Source organism: Gambusia affinis, linkage group LG07 (genome assembly GCF_019740435.1).
Source record: "Gambusia affinis linkage group LG07, SWU_Gaff_1.0, whole genome shotgun sequence".
NCBI classification, from domain to species: domain Eukaryota; kingdom Metazoa; phylum Chordata; class Actinopteri; order Cyprinodontiformes; family Poeciliidae; genus Gambusia; species Gambusia affinis.
Genome location: NC_057874.1, coordinates 12,393,917 through 12,413,359, shown reverse-complemented (window position 1 = coordinate 12,413,359; position 19,443 = coordinate 12,393,917). Strand labels below are relative to the sequence as shown.

At 38.1% G+C, this 19,443-nt stretch overlaps 3 protein-coding genes across 3 annotated transcripts; 1 reads left to right on the top strand and 2 right to left on the bottom strand.

Moving 5' to 3' along the window:
• Window positions 1-139: 139 nt before the first annotated feature.
• On the bottom strand, window positions 140-4,048 carry myl6 (myosin, light chain 6, alkali, smooth muscle and non-muscle). Its single transcript, XM_044123448.1, has 6 exons — window positions 3,896-4,048; window positions 3,688-3,715; window positions 1,970-2,113; window positions 1,603-1,776; window positions 1,368-1,445; window positions 140-489 (listed from the first exon to the last, which is right to left on the bottom strand). The coding sequence occupies exons 1-6, from the start codon at window positions 3,896-3,898 to the stop codon at window positions 461-463; spliced, it is 456 nt and encodes a 151-aa protein (XP_043979383.1). The 5' UTR covers window positions 3,899-4,048; the 3' UTR covers window positions 140-460.
• Window positions 4,049-4,833: 785 nt separating this feature from the next.
• tsfm (Ts translation elongation factor, mitochondrial) lies at window positions 4,834-9,339 on the bottom strand. The gene is made up of 6 exons (XM_044123443.1): window positions 9,140-9,339; window positions 8,776-8,928; window positions 8,563-8,691; window positions 8,361-8,483; window positions 7,695-7,776; window positions 4,834-5,354 (listed from the first exon to the last, which is right to left on the bottom strand). Exons 1-6 carry the CDS (start codon window positions 9,185-9,187, stop codon window positions 4,966-4,968), a joined length of 924 nt encoding a protein of 307 aa, XP_043979378.1. The 5' UTR covers window positions 9,188-9,339; the 3' UTR covers window positions 4,834-4,965.
• endou (endonuclease, polyU-specific) lies at window positions 5,389-15,789 on the top strand. Its single transcript, XM_044123442.1, has 10 exons — window positions 5,389-6,921; window positions 10,742-10,816; window positions 10,927-11,040; window positions 11,134-11,256; window positions 13,153-13,318; window positions 13,413-13,618; window positions 14,577-14,690; window positions 14,779-14,885; window positions 14,969-15,111; window positions 15,584-15,789. Exons 2-10 carry the CDS (start codon window positions 10,759-10,761, stop codon window positions 15,696-15,698), a joined length of 1,146 nt encoding a protein of 381 aa, XP_043979377.1. The 5' UTR covers window positions 5,389-6,921; window positions 10,742-10,758; the 3' UTR covers window positions 15,699-15,789.
• Window positions 15,790-19,443: the final 3,654 nt, after the last annotated feature.

Below are 19,443 nucleotides of genomic sequence, written 5' to 3'. Positions count from 1 at the left end.
GATGAGTCAAAGCTACTTTGAAAACCTCCTCAGTCAAATTTAAAGAAATCATAAATCCATATAAAACATTTCATAAACAGAATCCATTTTACCCAACTTTAATCTATTTTTCATTTGATTTGCAAAACTTGGAGGCTAATTAAAACTTTGTAAACCATTTTATTCCATATGTTTATTGCAACAGGTCACATTATTATATCCATCCAAAAGAAAAGAACAACACAGACTGGCTGCCAGAGATGATGAAGGTAAACCAAAAAGAGGAGTTGTACCACTGATCGTGCCTGCAAACGGCAACAGGAGTTAGGAATATGAGGTTTTCACATTACACAGGAAAAGGCACATAAAAAAAAAAGGTTCAACAGCAACAAAACAACAATCTTGGAGGTAGAATGAAGACGAGACAAACGGCACAGAAAATATTCAGGAATAAATTTAAAGATGGAGGCGTTTGAAGTCCTTAAGCACTCATCACCACCCTGACGAGTTCTGCAAAGAGACAGGAAGAAACTTGGTATCGCTATGAGAGGAACACACTTCATCACCATCACTCAGTGGAGAAAAAGAAGCTTTACTTCAGCCAACACTCTAAAAAATAACGAGTTATAAAACAAGATAATAAAATATGCAATAACTCAAAACCCAGCGAGGGAAAAGAAACGTAAACAAACAAATGCAGTAACGTTTACTGTTTCAACAAAACTGGCAATGAACAGCTGGTTAAAAGTATGGTCAAATGGTTTTTCTTTTCCAATTCCTTTCCCTTGTTGTTGGTAAATTAGACTTTACTTTATCTTTATGGTCAATAGGCCAGCCATATTTAACACTGTCATATTTTATAAAAAGTGACTTTCTGTATTTTCAACTTTTAAATTTTCCTCTTCTGTTCTGTTTGGCATGACTGAGGTCATGCCTGGGTTTGGTCATCTGCTTGCCTTCAGTGCAGGATCAGCAAGAAAATATTTTAAGTGCATCTGGTGCAAATGTGAAATTGATCAAGCAACATAAAATCTAAATATGTGAATGTTTCACTTCACTTACTGCCCATTAGACTGTTGACTCATATTTGTTTTACTTCTTTAAAGATCTCCACTGTGGGATGGAGTTTTGTTGTGCATATTTTGGAAAAAAAGCTAAAGAAAACCCCAAAAGGATAATTACATTAGAAATATATATAAAAATAGGCCTGCTGTTAAATTATGTTCACCTGAATGCTAAAATTATACTCATACTCAGACATCACTTGGATAATTACATTTGCTTCAGGAAATACTAGATGGACTATGAAAAATGTGTATATTTAAGTCTGTATTTTTTTTTTTTACTCAATGCATTTCTTAACCATTTCCTGCTCTATTCATATTTACCTTCATAATTAATGCAACCATTGGCATCTTCATGCCCTGCTAAAAGTGTCTCCACTTCTTCTTCTGTCATCTTTTCACCTGAAACACAAAAATAAAATTCGAATTGAGAGATTCATAAAAAATTAAAAAAAAAAGACACAATTTTATTTTTTTTTGCATTACTGGAAGCGTCGGCCTAACCACAAACATCTGCAGAGTACAGAGAAACATCAGGCTTTTCTGCTGCAGGTCTTACCCAGAGTGGTGAGGACGTGACGCAGCTCGGCTCCCATCACTGTGCCATTTCCCTCCTTGTCAAAGACACGCAGGCCTTCCACAATATCCTCAAAGGAGCCCTGGTCCTTGTTCTTGGCGATGGCGTGAAACATGGGAAGAAATTGCTCAAAATCCAGCAACTTGTTGTTCATCTCTGGAGGCGGTAAAAAGAAAGCGGGAGGGAAACTTTTATATTTCAGGAATGTAACACAATGCAGATTTTTCACAAGTCATTTGGAGGAAATTTTAAAATAAAAGCATCCAAATGGGCCAAACGTCTGACAGTTATTTATCTGTCCCGATTTTTACATTCTCTGTTTGTGTGACTGGTGAAATTGGATGCTTGCCTTCCATTTTGGGGTTTCCAAGAATTTTTAGCACCTCTGCGTTGACCGGGTTCTGTCCCAAGGCTCGCATCACGTCGCCACATTGATTGTAGGTTATTTTCCCGTCACCGGTCCGGTCAAATAACAGGAAGGCCTCCTTAAACTCTTAAAAGCAAAAAAAGAGACAGAAGTGCAGTTCAGCTAAACGCCACATGCTAAGCTCAATATCTGTTAGTGACAAACCATGCAGGCACAAAGAAATGAGAGCAAAACATTCAAATGTGTCCAAGGGCAATAGATCAGTTATGGAACAAACTTCTTCAGCTTCATTTGCCTAAAGTTGTGCAGACATCCAGTTAATGCTGCATATCCATAGAAGGAGCAGTGCAGAGTCTGCTGGATAGATAGGTCATATCTGAGCTGAAAAGCAAATGCGCTCCACACAACTACACAGATGAAATGTCCCTAAAAGAACGGAAGTAAGTTTCCTGGTGGGTCCTTTTCTAAGTATTTGGAAGAAGTAACAAAAGTAGAAAATGTTTTAGTTTTCCCAATAATGCCACCTTGCGTTTGCAAACTTGGCCATGACTCGGAGTTGATCTGTTATACAAAGAAGTATCTATTTAATGGCAGTTCTGTAAATCCACATTTACTACTAGCGGTTCAAAACTTGCTATATTTACAATTAGTACTAACAAAAGTTGTATGAAAACGTAATTTTTCATACAATTGATATTGCAATCATGTAAGATTTAGGTGATTAGACATGTATGATACACTGAATTATGACTCTGTATGACATAATCCCTTCAGCTGGTCTTTGTTTACTGTGACGAACTGGTGACCTGTTCAGTGTGTGCCCTTTGTCTCGACTATTTAGCGAGAAGAAAATAAAAACCCCTGCTGTTGATTGATGCACCTAAAGACTGAAGTTAGAAAAGTTATTAGTTTTATGTATTCTGTATAAAAGGAAAAACAGAAACCTACTGGTGCATCTCTAGAAATAGTTTTCATCTTAACTTCATGACCAAATTTATTTTGAAAAAGAATACAAGCTGCATGTGTTTTTGTTTTACAGGAAAAACACCATAATCTTAATGTGCCTTATGACTGAATAAAGGATGTAAACATTTATTCTAGCAAATAGACAAACAGAATAATCAAAGAATATTTTGCCAATGTTTGTGTTTTTAGGTTTGAACACATTTTGCAACAGAATCTGAGCTAAAAGTATACAACTCTGTAATTTTAAAACCTACATTTGTATTGTATGAAAGTTATTTAAATACAATTTCAAACATAAAGTCTTAAAATGATGCTAGCACATTCATTACAAAGGCTTGTTAACCTTCAGCTATACTAACTTGATGAACACCCAACACATATTTTTAAATGCTTATCTGTGTGACTAAACACATCAGTGACTTCATGTCTTGGTTCAGACCCTGATTCACACAATGCACTCCTCAACACAAATACTTTATCACTCCCATGCAAAAACCACACTGTTCTTCTGCAGACTGTTAAGTCAAAACAGTGTCAAAACTTAAAAACAACACTTTTCCAGGTCTAGAAAATGACTCCGTTCATCATTATTTACCTTCAGGGCTCCAGTAGTTTGTGGGGAGCTACAGGGTCAAAATTTATCAAGCTTTTTCAAATCTGCGCTGCATCACACCACATCATACAACATTTAATGTAACCACGAAAAGCCAAACTATTCACAAAGATGAACTCACCAATGATCTGGTCTTCTGAGAAGTCAGACTGGTTGAGGCAGATTTAAGACAGACGAGACAACGAAGGATAGACGTTAAAAACATGGAGTAAAGCAGGCTCCCATTAGCTAACTTGCTTTAGATTTACCCCACATTCTACAACCTTTAACCACGAATTAACAAAATTATATGCTGTAAAACACGAAACCAGAAGAAAATCCTTACTCACCATGTCTTATTTTATGTTATTTTGGGGTTTCTATGACGAGGATGTCAGTCTGCAGAGAGCTAAACGAACAGCAACAGCTAACCAGTTTGGTAGGTACGCCCCCGATGACGTCACGCGTCCCAAACCGAATCAGCCAATCACATTGCAAAAATGTTAGAATACGCTACATATTTTGTGGGTTTCAACAGCAGATTCAAGCCCTGGGCAATGATTGTACCAGGAACATTATCGTGCCACACCCTGTTAATATTCACACATTAACACCAATTTCTTCATGTTTTAAGATGAAATTAGCTCTTAGCACTTCTCAAAAACAAAGAGCTAGGAAATTCAGAATCACCCCTAAACAGATGTCTAATTTTTCAGCCTCAGTAGTGGAAATCTGTGAGTATCTTAAAAGACGTATAATGTAAAATCGGCATTTCTCTCATGAAAAACCACAACTGGAGTATTGCTTTAATTCCTTCATGAATCTTTGAGAAATCCTTAACTCTCCCCTTGGCAACCATTGGAGGGTGCCCAAACGCTTGCCGTCTCAAGTTCTCCTTGTTGGTGCTGCAGTCTCCAGCCGATCTTCGGACAGCCCCTCCCCCACTCAGCTCCACCACCAGACTGGCAGGGCAGCCATTAGCAAAAACAAGGTGGAACTGAATCTGCTAGTCTCATCATATAAACTACTTTTCAGTCCAGTGCGCCTAAGAATGGTTGTGAACAGCATAATGGAAAGGCAATGGGATGACCAGAAGGTGGTGTGTTGGAAAGAGCATGAACTCCTTGAAGAGACAGCGGCCAATTTCAAGTCAAATTTCTTTTTAAGTCATATTTGCTATTTTAAAGTACAATACTTGATTGTGGTATGGAAAATACACACTGCCGCCACTTTAATTAACATTGGCAAAAAAACAAACATGTTTTTAATTCAGAAAAATACAAAGTGCTTGAACATTTACTGGTAAAAAGTTTATTGTTACATTTTCAACTTCATCACATTTGTCATACCATTCTGTGAATCCTTCTCTTGCATTTCGTCGCTGTACATGAAAAACACAGAGAAATGTTATGGGAACTCCTTATTGCTCTCCTAGTGTCTCTCCACACTGAAATCGGACAAAGTCCAACACTCGAGCCTGTTGTCCCTTGAGGAACTCTGCCACAGTCCTACTGGGGTCTCCCAGAAAGGTCTGAGGCAGCAGCCGTGTCTCAGATTCACCACAAGGCAGGTCATCCACGTTCCCTAGAGACAAAGGGGCCTCCCCCACTACATGCTGGCCGAGTTTACGACCTAAAGTGTCTCGTTCTTCGTCCTTTCCACCCTGGAAAACAACCAGAGCGCCATAGCGACCCATTGTCACCTCCGTCTGACCGCTGACGTTGCCATGTACGTATGAGCCTATGTGCCACTCAGCAGGGACTCCCACGGTCACTGCCCGCTTTAAAGACATGTTCTCACCAAGACGACCTAAGAGGATCAGAAGATACCCATTTAATGCATGATAATATTTCTGAAATCCTTAAATATTTCTAACCAATATATGTTTTGAAGTACAAATCCAATTTTAGCAATTACTACTACTGAACTGGGAGCTGGAACTAGTCACAAGCAGCAAACTTGGTCAAGTAACGTGTTCAACTCAGAGTCGTGTTACAGAAACACATTAATTCTTCATTAGTAATCTAATTTATCGAATATGACTGCAGCACTCTGGTTTTAGGAACATAGTTCATAATCTGGTCACGGACCAGGCCTTTAATTTTAATATTGCAAATAACATCTGAGCGGTTGTTTCCCACAGATGGAGAAACCTTAAATCTTGGAAGATCCTTCCTGAAAAGCTTTGCATGTGGACTTCTTTGCACAAAAACTGTTGGTGTGCAAAAAGTTAAACTTTTCATTTAACAGAGTGATTGTTATTTTTAAAATCAGCTTTAAATCTGTTTGAATGTAACATGGTGGATATTTTGAATTAAAGAGTTTATTTTCTAACCCAATGAGGACCTAATTGATAAGGGAAATTGATCCAAAATACTTTATCAAAAGTATTTTTCCCCTTCAATATTTCTTCTGTTTTTACTTAAATGTTTCAGATTAAACCAACAGCAGTTTCCAAATTATAATTGCATTTTTAAAGCAAGAACAATATGATGCAGGCTATCTTTCTTCAAAAAAGAAATTGTTGCCTAACCATAAAACTGTGTTGTTGACAACAGCACAGATTTAGGCCATGAACTAAACCATGAAAATAGCCCAAGATTAATAATAATCAGTTCTCTTGATGTCCTTATAATGAGATACATCTTGATATATTACAGGCTACTTAAGACTTTGCAGCATTTTGTTTATCAATTACAAAATATTATAATTTTATTACACATTACTTTTGCACTACATGGGAATTTACCTTGTAGCAACAACTGACTGCTGAAACGTAGCCAGAGTTTCTCCCAGTGTATTATAAGCATGGGCGGATTTATTTGTGCCCCACCCTGCTTAGCATAGCTTATTTATTTAATTTCCTTTTTAAAGGCTTGCATTTTTAAAGATTTTATAGTTGGTGTCCAGGTATTAATCTTCCAATAACACATAAATATCAAGGGATATTAAAAAATGTTCTGTCAACTTTAAAAAATGTTTTAATTCCAAATAAAGGACAGGCTGCTGGGTGAATGACTCCCCTAGGACCCAAACACCAGGCTTAGCAAATGTTTCTGGGGAAAACCCTGACAAATCTAAAAATAACATTTGACATTTGATTTTGTAACAAGGATAGTCTTGTTACAAAATAAATACAAGAAAGTACAAAATACAAGATGTTCCCCATCCTACAAGACTGACTTAAGAGATCTGGCCAGTCACGTGAAGGCAGAAATTCAGTTTTTGTTCGGTCCTTCATGCATAGAAGTGGCAGACAGGAGAAGTCAGGTGGATGAAAAGAAACAAATATTCGTGATAATAGCAGAAGGAGAATACGTTTGGGAAGAAGCTCTAATCCAGTGAAACCCAACAGTCTGCTGAGCTGACAACCCTGGTAAGTTTACCCCTGTAAAGGGTTTCTCTATATAAAATACTGAAATATGACGTTGTATTTTTGCAGAATTATTTTGATTAGCTTGTGGAGATCATATTTGTTTTTTGTCAATTAGTCGTTAATTTGAGGTAACTGAAGTTTCCTCTGTAATCCTTCGTTAATGTTTGTGAATGTTCAAAAAAATAAAGTTTGTTCTTACCTTGAAAAGAAATGTCACTTTGTTCTCATGCTTAAGAACAAAGTGCTTTTTTTCTAATTCATAGACAACTTTGCATGAGTTCAGGTAAATAAATTTAAATTTGGTTAGTTTATAACTAAATTAATTTCGATTACTCATGATTTGTTTATTTTCACTACATCTTCTAAAATACCTGAGGAAAGTTGGTGTGTTTTGAATTTTTGGTAATATTTTCTAACAGTCAACATACACATATGAAAATTAAAAAAAGAATTCAGAATCAATGTCACCATTTCCTTTTTAGCATAAACATAGTCTATAATGTTGCCGTTAAAAACTTCCACTTTGTATGTATGAGATGGGAAGAACAAAAAACAAATGATTTCTTCAAAAAGCAAGAAAATCTAAATGAATTTAAAGAGTTACAATTATCCAAAGTTTATCAATGTCAGTAAAGCCTGCAGCCCTGTAAGGATTAAACTGAAGAATCTTATTTTTAATTTCTTTTAACAAGATGAAGGAACATCGCAGAGCAATAAGGTAGATCATATCTGATCTAGGAAATGAATATATAAGCATGTGTCTGTGTACGGACCTATTGTGAGAGCAACATGGTCAGCTAGTGAAGATCCTTCTCCCACACCGAGTTTATTCAACTCGTCACCAGACAGGACACTCTGAAAATCAAAGATGTACATTAGAAAGAAAGAAACAAACAAACTAGTCTGTTTTACTGGGATTTATGTGAAATAACAACACAAAGTTATGCATAACTGTTAATTGTGAAGAAAATGTTTCCTTTTTTCTTCTACAGTGAAAAACTTTATTAAAATCTTATTTAGCGGTTTCAGAGTAAAATGGGATAAGTTTTATTCTAAGATTTTTATTTGAGTAAGAACAAAAATAAAACCATGCAGATTATGACAAAATACTAGTCTTTACAGGAGTAAACGCAGTAAAGTTAAATTGGTATAAACAGTTTTGCAAGAGACTGTTCAGGTTTGGCATCTTTGCACCATTAGTTAGTAACAAAAGTTTGATAGATCACAAACTCTTTCTCCAGTCCCTCAGTTCATGTCTTGGTTTTAAAAGGCACAGTTCTTAGTGAATGCTGTGGCACATGACCATTGAAAGTTAAACAATAAAATCCGTTAAATTCTAAATAGTTACAGGAGAACATAACTGTTTCCCCAAACTGTTATGGCCAGGTTCAAGTGTGCAAGTGTTAGTAAAAAAAATATGTTTAATAGCTTATCTTCACCTTTACATATCCTGTCAGGTTTTGGTTTTTATCCTGATGGTGTGCCAATGTGGCAAGAGTGACATCCTTCACCAGCTGCTGAAACTTCTCATTACGGGCAACAAAATCAGTCTCACAGTTCACCTGCAAGAAAACCAGAAATAAAGCACAAAGTACAACATGCAGGGGGTAAAACCTGCTGATAGATCTCTGCAGCCCTTACCTCCACCATCGCTGCGGCTTGTTTCCCCACAAACAGGCCGATCAGACCCTCTTTGGCTTTTCGACCCTCCAGCTTGCTGGCTTTGCTCCAGCCTTCTTTCTGGGCCTGCTCATGTAGCCAGCTTTCAGCCTGGAGGTTCAGTAGCACAGTCACACATTGTTCTTCCACCAGTCAGTAATAGAAAAAAAAACCCCAGCAGAACAGACAACACACCTGTGCTATGTCATTCTCAAACCTCTCCAGAGCTTCCTTGCATTTAATGAAGGTGTAGCCGGTGCTTTTCCTCAGTTTCATCAGCAGGGCTTTATCTGCAGACAGCAGCTGACATCCGGAGTGCAAACACTGCACAGGCTGTCTGACGCTCACCTGAACCACATAAAGGATAAACACGCAAATACTACTATTCAATTTCCATCCTTTTGAACAATTCCAGGAACATTAAAACGCAGTAATTGTAAAATGAGCCACTGGAACTGACCCAGGGAAAGCCAGGAAGACAACAGTCAACCATTAAAAACAACAGCTCTTAAAACACGGCTGAAGCTAAAAGTGAAATGAAGAAGTTTAATGTCCTCACCTTTACGGCTTCTCTTGTAACAGCTCTAAATAAGAAAGCTAGCGACATGATTAAAAACTGGAAAACACAGCTCTCTTATGAAAGCTTACAATGTCATTGAAATACACGCTGTGGAAGGAAGGAAGCCTAGCTAGGACAAAAAAAACCGAGTTACAGACCGGTACTTTTAATTAGCGCCATCTACAGGTCTGGAGGACAGCAGAGTTTAATAAGGAGCTGCTCCTAAATATGTACCCGTAAATTCAGCGAGTTCACGAGAAAGAAAGAAAGAAAGAAAGAAAGAAAGAAAGAAAGAAAGAAAGAAAGAAAGAAAGAAAGAAAGAAAGAAAGAAAGAAAGAAAGAAAGAAAGAAAGAAAGAAAGAAAGAAAGAAAGAAAGAAAGAAAGAAAGAAAGAAAGAAAGAACTGTACCATCAGCACATTTATTCACATTATTTCTTATCTAATAAAAGTACATCCCACAACATTATACAATCAAAAGAAAAGGAAAATAAAACTAATGTGATAATATTTTAATATTTTAGTTAATCCAACCTTTCACATCTACCATGGATTGCCACAAATAAATAACTTTTCGCTTTATACTCTCCTAAATCATGCAGGTATGTCATTTAATGCATACCTGCTTTAAATGGCTTTCAATTGAAGCCATTTAACCTTTCAGAGTTGCTACAAGTAATATAAATGAATATAAATGGGACTTTACAAGCTTACATAAGTGAGATGCAGTTTACTTAACCTTTCTCCCCACCCATTCTGAATGAATAAAGTAAAAAAAAAGCAAATAGAAGAGAACAAACAGATAGTTACACTAAAACTAATAATAATATAGTTTATGACAATAAACCAAAAAGTACAATAATAATAATCATCATGTAAAATGTGTTATTTAAAATGAATGAAAAATGATTTTTTCTTTCAAAGCTGCAGTAATAATCAAAACATCAGTGTTTCCTCCCCACACCTAATGGAAAATTTCCTTTGTTGACATTTGCGCAAATATTTCATTATGTAAACACTAAAATGTTCCATCGATCTGAAACCCTGTGTGTGGAACATGTTTGCTTCATGATGTTTACACATCCAAAGGGGCAGCTAACCTCAACGTGATCAGGGACGCTGCTCCGACAACGCCATGTTTTCATGTTGGATGGACCCTGAGAAGTAAAACATCTGATCAAATTGATTTGATAAAAATAGAAAAAGGCTCATGACAGATATTGATTTCGCTCTACTTCATACTGAATATGCTGCCATAAGATGGTTGATCAATAGTTTAAACAATCATTTTTATCAAAATGTTTTTGAAATCTGATAGTAAGGTGTACACTTTCACACATGAGAATAATAGTTGAATTTTACATATTTCCCACTGTGTTACCGTATTCAAACATTCAACAGTTTTGTCTTTTTTATATGTCTTAGCATACAATCTACAGAATATAAGTAGCATCCATGACTGATCAGAAAAAGTTTTCATACAACCATAACTAGATTGATATGATTGTGATTGAGTTGGGTTCGTGAGGCTGCCTCTGGATTGGCTGAGATAAAACTGCTATAAAAAGATGGATGTGCTCACAGCTGGGTCACCTTGTTTTAGGGGGCTGCCGATCCAAGATGAAAGTCACTGCTTTCCTTTTCCTTTGCATGACCCTGCTCCACCAGGGACACAGCAGTAAGACTCTTTTCTTCTTTCAGTCGTCACAGCACCACTTTACAATGAGCAGGTAGCACGTGAGTGAAATGTTGCACTCGGTGATGTGAATGCTCCTGGTGTGATTTCAGACTCATGTCAGAACCGGTGTGGGCTTGGAATAGACAGTAGTTACTCCTGTCAGTGCAACACGGCTTGTGAGAGGTACAACGACTGCTGTTCCGACTATTACGCACTATGCAAAGGTAAGTAGCAAAACCAGGTAAAACTTATTAAAATATAACACTATTTTTTGTAAAATGTAAATTCCTATGCGAACCTTTCCTCTGCTCCCCCAGAGGCACCTCTGTCTTGTAATGGCAGGTGTGGCGAAAGCTACAACTCTCAGAATCTGTGCCACTGCAACTCCCAGTGCACCAAGTACAACAACTGCTGCAAGGACTATTCAAGCTACTGTTCAAGTAAGACCAGCAGTGTTTCACCTCGCTATTAAAGGCTCTTTACTGTTTCACTCGATCAGTTTCTGGCTCTCTGTAACACCTGGTTGTTTCCCCATGACTTCAGCTAAACCTGTTCCTCTGCAGTTTGTCGGTGCATTCATGATTTGCTGTTCAGAGCACATGCCTCGCAGGATTTTTCATTCGTCCATCAACTACAAGATGCTTTTTTAGCAGATCATCATAGCAGATTCTTTGAGACTCAACATCTGTTGCACAAAAGTGCGGGACAAAGTTTTTCAGTTTGGGGGAAATTTGGGGGAAATATCAGAAATAGATAATTTATTGGTTGTTAGTGGCCCTTTTTATTTACAGTTTGCTAAATTAAGATTCAGGTGAGCATCTTTGAGTACCCTAGAAAGCTGTTTAAGTTTGAATCTCATTATTATTATTATCAAATTAGTGGAAACTAAAAGGTTGGTGCTAAGGCTTTTCATAGAATTAATCCCTACTTCCCATAACATATCCTAGACATGAGGAATGTCCTTTCTTTATGTCCAAAAAATAAAATAAAATAAAATTAAAAAAACAGCAAAAACACTCCTAAAAAGCTAAATATATCAGTGTGAAAAAGTATATACCTTTTTACATACTTAAAAAATTTTTTTTTTGTCAAATTTAAATATTGGAGATCAAAGAAATATAAACCTAAATAAATATAATATGCTGATATTCTTTGGGTCGTTGTTGAATTGATTTATAGATCTGTCCATGGTGAAATATGAAATAGAACGTAGGTAAGAAGTGAAATTTCTCCAGAATAAAAAGAAAATTCTTAAAGTTAGTTGATAGGACAAATAATTTGTTTTATCTCCAATAATTTGTGGATCCACATAGTTTTTTTTTCACCATTATTTACATAAATGTTCCCCCAGACAAACGTTCATTCGTTTTTCTCAGAACTGACCAGTAGGGGTCAGTGTTCAGTCTTCTTTGAGCTCTAAATTCACCTTGTGATCTTTACCTGTTCAACACATCGGTCTTGTTGAAAGTTCAGTCTAGGAGACGATAAAAAATAAACTGAAAACTTTTTATAATAGCAGACCCAAAACATTTTGGACACAATAAGCCTTTCTTTCAAAAAGTTAAGTATACAAAGCCTTTATTATTGTTCAGATCCACAATTATTTTTTGGATTCTTTTTCTTGGGACACTTTGCTTGAGTTAAAATTATTTTGTGGTTGATTGGTGTGCAGGAGAAGTTTAAGCTTTTAGAATAAAATAGGTTTTATATGTTCAATTTTAAAAAAGTGCAAAAGTGAGCATTTACTTAGCAATTTTGGCCCGACTGAAAAAAGATTATATTACTCTGTTGACAATAACTTTACATTTGAAAGACAATATTTTCCTTTCCAAAACTCAAACACTTCCCTCAGTTACCCAAAAATATTTAATCATTTTTTATCATTATGTAAACCTTACAGTGACCTCTTTTGTTCGAAAGGGTGCCCAAATTATTTATACCCCATGGTAGATTTAGGTGTGATGGCAAATACTCAGCGCTTATTGTAAAGAATGGTATAAATATCCCGGTGGAAAAATGCAAATGCTTAACAGCAAACATTAAGCACTAGATTGCTGCAAAACCAATAAAGGCTTCATTGAGAACAGTTTAAATAACATTTGACATGTTGTTTTTGGTCAAAATGCAAATAAAAACACATAAAATATTCTGTGTAATAACAGTACCCTTATGTGTGATATTATTATCTTTTGCCCATCTAATTTTATATCAGAAACAACATTTTAATTGAATAAAAATAACTTTGATCTAAATTTTCTGGAGTTTTGAGGATTGTGCTGTCTATAAGCAGCTGGATAAATAATGAAAGTGAAAACTTTTGTGTTTGTCATGTCCAGCTTGTAATGTTATTGCTGCCATCACTGACGCTGAGATCAAGGCTCTGTCTGAGACGCTTTACATCTTGGACAGAAACAAGGCCTCATCCTCTCAGCTGATCCTTGACCCCCAAGCCCTGGTGGCGGACTCACAGACCAGCTCCCAGTTGGATCTCTCCCCCAGACCGTGAGGACCTTTATGCATCTCAGCGAATCTGTAGAAGTCCTTCTGGATATCTCTGTGTTTTAATGCGTAGCTGTTTTGCTTTTTGAGCTTTCAGGTTGTACAAGTACGTGGATGAAAACAACTTGTTCTCCCGCCCAACCTACGCCGCCTTTTTGAATGTTCTCGACAACTACAAGAGGATCACCGGACAGACGGAGAGCTTCACCGCTCAGCAGCTGACCGAGCAGGAGACGTTCCTCAAGGAGACAATGCTGAACACCGAGCTGGGCAGAGAGCTGTTTGTATTCCTTTACACCAAAGGTAATGTGGTCATGTATTTAAATTACAGTACCTTGCAGAAGTATTCACATCCCTTGACATACAGGTTTTATCTAACACTATCAGGCTCTATCCACCTTCTCACAAACTCTGACTTGCACATAAAACTCTCTGCTGAAGAAAAGTCTCTCTACATGATGGTGCAAACGAGAACAAATGAGATTTTAGGAGTAACTGAGTATGTTCAAAAAACCTTTCCTTCCCCTTCACAACTATCAGATTAGATTTTATTTGTGTAGCTCCCTCCAGCAACAAGGCATTTCAAAGTGCTTTACATCATAAAAACACAAAAATACAAAGTCATAAAAACAGTCAACAACTGAAACGATACATTTTACCATCATTGCACACCAGATTGTTGATTGATGTTTAATTGATTATGTTTCTAAAGCAACTCTAAACAGGTGGGGGTTTTTTAAAGGCACTCAGTGTTTCGGCTGTTTCACGGTTATCTGGAAGTTTGCTCCAGATTGGTGGTATGAAGAAGCAGAGTGCTGCTCCTTCACTATAGGCAACTTAGCATTGTTTTTAGATAATACCCCAATCCGTATAACACATCTCAGCAAAAGGATAATTTACAATACTTTGCGCCATAAAACACAATAAAGTTAGCAATTATTAAGCAATCAATAAACATTTTGTCTAATGCCATCATCAAAACCATCAAGCAAATTCACATCAACTATATTAATCAATACTCCTGATATCTGGAATCAAATGAAACTCCAAACATATGGGTTTTAGCCTGGAGGTAAATAAACTAAATTCAATCAGACACACTGGGATTAGTGATTGTTATGTTAAAAAGGCTTAAACATTATGAACACTTTTGCTCGGCACTCTTCCTTCACAGTCTGAGCAGTAATTAATCTAATTAATTCTGTTTTAAAAATGTTATTATACAGTTTTTATGACACATGGGGTCTCTCTGCATTTGAAGGTGTTTATAAATCAGAGGCAGAGTTCATCCAGGACCTGAAGAACATGTGGTTCGGTCTCTACTCCCGCAACAATGGCGCTATGGACTCCAGCGGTTTTGAACACATCTTTGCAGGTTTGAATGAAGCAGACCTCATTTGAATGCTGCAATCACATTTCATTTAAAAATCTTTTTTTTTTTCTTTTATGTAAAATGTCTGCAGGTGAAATCAAGGGAGGAAAGGTGTCTGGTTTCCACAACTGGATCCAGTTTTATCTTCTTGAGAAACAAGGGAAGCTGAACTACTACAGCCACAGCTTCGACGGGCCTGTGAGCATCCTCCACTATCAGTGACTGAGTTAAGCTGTGTGTCACGTACTAAACAGAAATCTGTCCATTTCTTTTCCTTTCAGTGGTCTGGTTATCCTGATGTTTTGGGACTGCAGTTCAAGTGGGACGGCTACTACAAGCAGGTGGGCTCTGCAGTGATTGGCAGCAGCCCTGAGTTTGATTTTGCCCTCTACACCCTTTGCTACATCGCTCGGCCTGGGAAATAGTGAGTAGCTTTGCAAACACATCGGTATCCTTCAGACTCGACTACATTTTCTAATTTACCAGGCAGAAACTTTATGTTTTACTTGGATTTTGTTTTTGTTTGATTAACTAACACAAAATCATGGTGAAATTGTGAAGGTATAATTGTGTTTGTTTAAACCATAAAATCTCATTAAAATGGAGAAGATGCATAAGAAATCTATTGATGTTAGGAATTTTCCAAGACTGAAGGGAAAATGCAGATATCGGTTTGGACCAGAAGAGCAGGGAGTGAGTTTAGGATGCGAGAAAACTCCATTCACAACATAATTTGAAAGTATTTCGGGCTCCTTTATAAGCTGCATTAAGATTACCTAAGAAATTTTGTTCATCCAGTTATATTATAATAAAATAAAAATAAAAAAGTCATACAAAATTCACAATTTCTTTACATGTGGACATTTTCTGATGGTTTTCATTTTCTTCCTTCTCAGTTGTCGCCTCAGTCTGGGAGGAAAAGAGCTCATCATACAAACTTACACCTGGGAAAACTCTTTCTATGGAAATGGAAAGAAGTACATCGCCTCAGCCTATCCGGTATCGATGTAAAACAGAAAAGAACTGAAGTGGAAATTACCACAACTTTACCATTTCCTTCTCTACAGGCTGCAATAAAGCAAAAATCGTCTGAAAATCTGAAGCCTTCTGTATGTTTTCCTGATGCACAATGTGAGAATAAATCTGCAGCGAAACCCTTTAGAGTAGTTCGGCTCTGCATGAGAATGCGGTTCTCTCCCAGTGGTACAATCTCTCAGTGCCTAATGGGGCAAAAAATGGGCGTTTACACACCCAGAGAGGGCACAAAGCTGACACCAGCCCTGCAGTGGCAGGGGCATGTGCATATTGTGCAGCTTCATTGTCTTATGTAAGAGCAAAACAAAGCATAAAAAAGCTGTACTTGTGCTATGAAATGAAGAGACAAAAAGACATTAACAGATTTTATTCTGCTTGACCTGCTCTGAACAGTAGCACCAGCACAAACCTGTCCTTATCAGCTGTCCATGAAGCTGTGTGTGTGTGTGTGTGTGGGCGGGCGGGTGTGTGTGCGTGGGTGTGTGCGTGTGTGTGTATGTGAATGTGTGCATCTCTGTGTGCATGACCAGCTGGACTGGGGGTTGATTTTGCTCTTTCACTCATCTAGGGTGACTAACAGGATAAATTCTGGTCTGCCGACAGAACAGGGGGACACACTTGCTGGCCTGTTTAAAGAAAGTATTACAGGAGATGGATCTGCCACTGATCCTATTGTCCGCCGGTCTGTGTGCATTCACGCAAAATAAAAAGAAAAAAAAAGAAAAAAGAGCACAAGAGCGGTTATTTTGGTGGAAAACTCAAGCCAACCCTGATTCAGCCGGTCAGGCCTCACAAGCAGAAGGACTTTTAAGTCAGTTTCGATATTTTGTCAGAGCATATTACATTTTCTGAGCCGGTGGCTGGAAATTGGAAGAGTAAATCTTCTCTCTTTTCACACTAGCCTCCTTTTAGAGCCCCAATGGAATCAAATTAAATCATGGAGTGGTAAATAAAAGGGGGAAAAAGATTCAATTGTGTCCTTTGTCGCTCACACAACTTTATAATCAAATTATAGATGGCCACCCGCCAGCGTGTCCTCGCATCTCCCCCAACGGGTATTCTCCCTGCAGATCTCGTGAACCACCTGACTTTTGTTTTGTAATTATATTATCCCGCACTCTTTTTTAGCGTGTTGTGGCTAATGGCTGAGCGGGCTATCCCAGCTGCACATGCAGAAACAAAGCTGCTTATGGGGCCAGACAATGGAGCCATGCAACAGGGACGCCTGAAGGCGGTCATCCAATGAGCACGCACAACAGGGGGGCTCGCAGAGGGTTTAGGAAAGGGTTAAGAGGGTTTTCAGGGGTGATCGCAGAGGAGGGTGTCAGTTTAACCCAGGAGTCGGGGGGGGCCCTCAATGAGATGGTTGGCGGAGGGACACATGGTCAACATCACCTCTGTCTCCACAGGGTCGGCGCTTGGCTGGAGGCTGGTTCAAGTTTGGCTTAGATGCTGGCCATTTCTAAAGTTGATGAGAGACCATGAAATACAGAGCAACGTTCATTCTCTGCCAGTGTTTTGTGAGCTTTCCAAACAATTTGGCTGAGCTGACCATATTGTCACTCACCAGTGGACAGACATACACAGAGAGACGGAGAGAGATGCGATTGGTCTGCTGAGGTGACCTCGGACTGTCATTCGAGGCCGCTGCTCTTGTGTTGCAAAAACCTTTCAAACTGCTGCTCGTATAGCATATCCTCGACTGCTTGCAGAGCATTTGAAAATGTTTTCATGCTTCTTTAAGCTTTACCATAGTTTGTGATGTTACAGCATCAAGTCCAAATGTATTTTAACAGAAAATATTGTATGAGTTTATGGGGTAGGAGTTCATAAGGTTCTTACTTCTTCCTTCCTTGCAGCTCCTCCAGAGTTACTATGAGCCTCTTGTCTGTTTAATCTGTCATGGTCAGTTCAAGTGGATGGCCATGTCTTCATGTGGTTTGTAGTTTTGCCAAAGTTTTTCTAACAATAGATGATGCGTTATTCCAATGAAATTTTACCAGCTTCCTTGAAGTTACTGTAGAAAATAATCCCCTCTGCATGATGGTGCCACTGCAAAGTTTACTTAATTTTTACATATTTAGAGGTATCAGAGTAAAGAGAGATGGATATAAATGCAATTTTTTACTTTTATTGTGTGGAAAATGTATTATTTTCCTTCTGTTTTATGTTTATCATGTAAATTCATACATTTCCCCTAACAGTTTAAGGGGCATAGATACTTCTGCGATACTTTTTTATTGAGAGCAGTCATATCTGCACACTCCTGTACCCTCCACACAGTTTGTCTGGCTTCTCTCAAAGGATTTCCAGTATGACAGATGGACAAAACCCACTTTCCCCCCACTGTCACACTCAAACACTCTGGGAATTAACAGGGGGGTCATGTTTGTGTGTGTACTGAAGTGAAGTTTTATATGTCATTCAATTTTAGGAGATAAACTAAATTCATATCCTGACAAAGGTAAGGAAAGGACGGAGCAGCCGAGGGAGAGCGGATGGGCATCTGAGTCACAGAGAGAGTCGGCCATCTGCAGCAGGACTTCATCATGTGTGGACACTGAGGAAGAACCAGGGGACTTCACGGGACGGATACAGCTCTACTCTCAAGCAGCACCTGTGGAGCATGATGACTAAACTCTAAAGTGGGTCTACCTCGAAAAAAAAAAAAAGAAGTAAATAAACAAAGGTAAGTTTTGAAAAGCTAGTAAATGTATATTTTCTGATGCAAATAAAAAATTATATTTAAAAACCATGAAGCCAGCATGTGCAGTGGAGGCACTGAGCCTCAGCCATCATGCTCCCCTGCTGCTTCGTCTCCGGGGATGCAGACGCCGGGCTCTGCTATTCCCATCTCAGGCTGCAGGTGTGGAGTACGACAGGAAAGGATGCAGGGGGAGGAGCGGAGGGGAAGGTGGTCGGCTGGGGAATGAGACAGGAGTAGGAGAGCATAGTTTTCATTTATGGACCAAATCGTTACCCAGCTAGCCTGTCACGCATTTCTGTGTTTTTACGTCCGGCACACACAGTCACAGTTTTGACTTTGAATCAGTATTTCAAACCTAAAGATGTTTTACTCATTGAACAATTTCCTGAAAACTGAGAAAAACAAAACAAAACAAACAAACAAAAAAACATTAAAGGTTTCAGAAGTTTTACCAAACATTCAAATACTTGAAGCAGTCTAAACAATTTCTTATTTCTATCATGGAAATATTTCTATTGTAAATTGTTTGCCCACAAAATGTTAAATAGAATTATTTGCACATTTCTCAACGTCAAAGAGGTCATCCATCCATCCATCCATCCATCCATCCATCCACCCACCCATCCATCCATCCATCCATCCATCCATCCATCCATCCATCCATCCATCCATCCATCCATCCATCCATCCATCCATCCATCCATCCATTTTCTATTCACCCTTTGTCCCTAATGGGGTTGGGAGGGCCGCTGGTGCCTGTCAAAGAGGTCATACATTAATTTAATGAATATAAGTCATGTGATGTTTAAAGAAAAATCAGCCATTTGGTTCTTTAAAAAACCAATTGGGATAATCACCAATGCAAGAAATTTGGATCACACAAACCTTTTTATTTTTGAAATCACATGTCATGAAACATACATCACTTATAGCACAATTCAAATATGTAGTTGAATGATGTTTGTTAGAATATGTTGGATTAGGGGCGTGCTGTGGTGGCGTAGGGGATAGCGC

What these genes read in the sequence shown, in the direction of transcription:
- tsfm (XM_044123443.1), bottom strand. Translation starts at nt 9,187, where the DNA reads ATGTCGCTAGCTTTCTTATTTAGAGCTGTTACAAGAGAAGCCGTAAAG. An exon ending in TTACAAGAGAAGCCGTAAAG is followed by an intron (nt 8,929 to 9,139) that starts GTGAGGACATTA and finishes TATGTGGTTCAG; the next exon opens with GTGAGCGTCAGACAGCCTGT. An exon ending in AAGCCGCAGCGATGGTGGAG is followed by an intron (nt 8,484 to 8,562) that starts GTAAGGGCTGCA and finishes GTTTTCTTGCAG; the next exon opens with GTGAACTGTGAGACTGATTT.
- endou (XM_044123442.1), top strand. Translation starts at nt 10,759, where the DNA reads ATGAAAGTCACTGCTTTCCTTTTCCTTTGCATGACCCTGCTCCACCAG. An exon ending in TTGGATCTCTCCCCCAGACC is followed by an intron (nt 13,319 to 13,412) that starts GTGAGGACCTTT and finishes TTGAGCTTTCAG; the next exon opens with GTTGTACAAGTACGTGGATG. An exon ending in ATCGCTCGGCCTGGGAAATA is followed by an intron (nt 15,112 to 15,583) that starts GTGAGTAGCTTT and finishes CTTCCTTCTCAG; the next exon opens with TTGTCGCCTCAGTCTGGGAG.
- myl6 (XM_044123448.1), bottom strand. An exon ending in TGGAAACCCCAAAATGGAAG is followed by an intron (nt 1,777 to 1,969) that starts GCAAGCATCCAA and finishes TACCGCCTCCAG; the next exon opens with AGATGAACAACAAGTTGCTG. An exon ending in TCACGTCCTCACCACTCTGG is followed by an intron (nt 1,446 to 1,602) that starts GTAAGACCTGCA and finishes TTTGTGTTTCAG; the next exon opens with GTGAAAAGATGACAGAAGAA.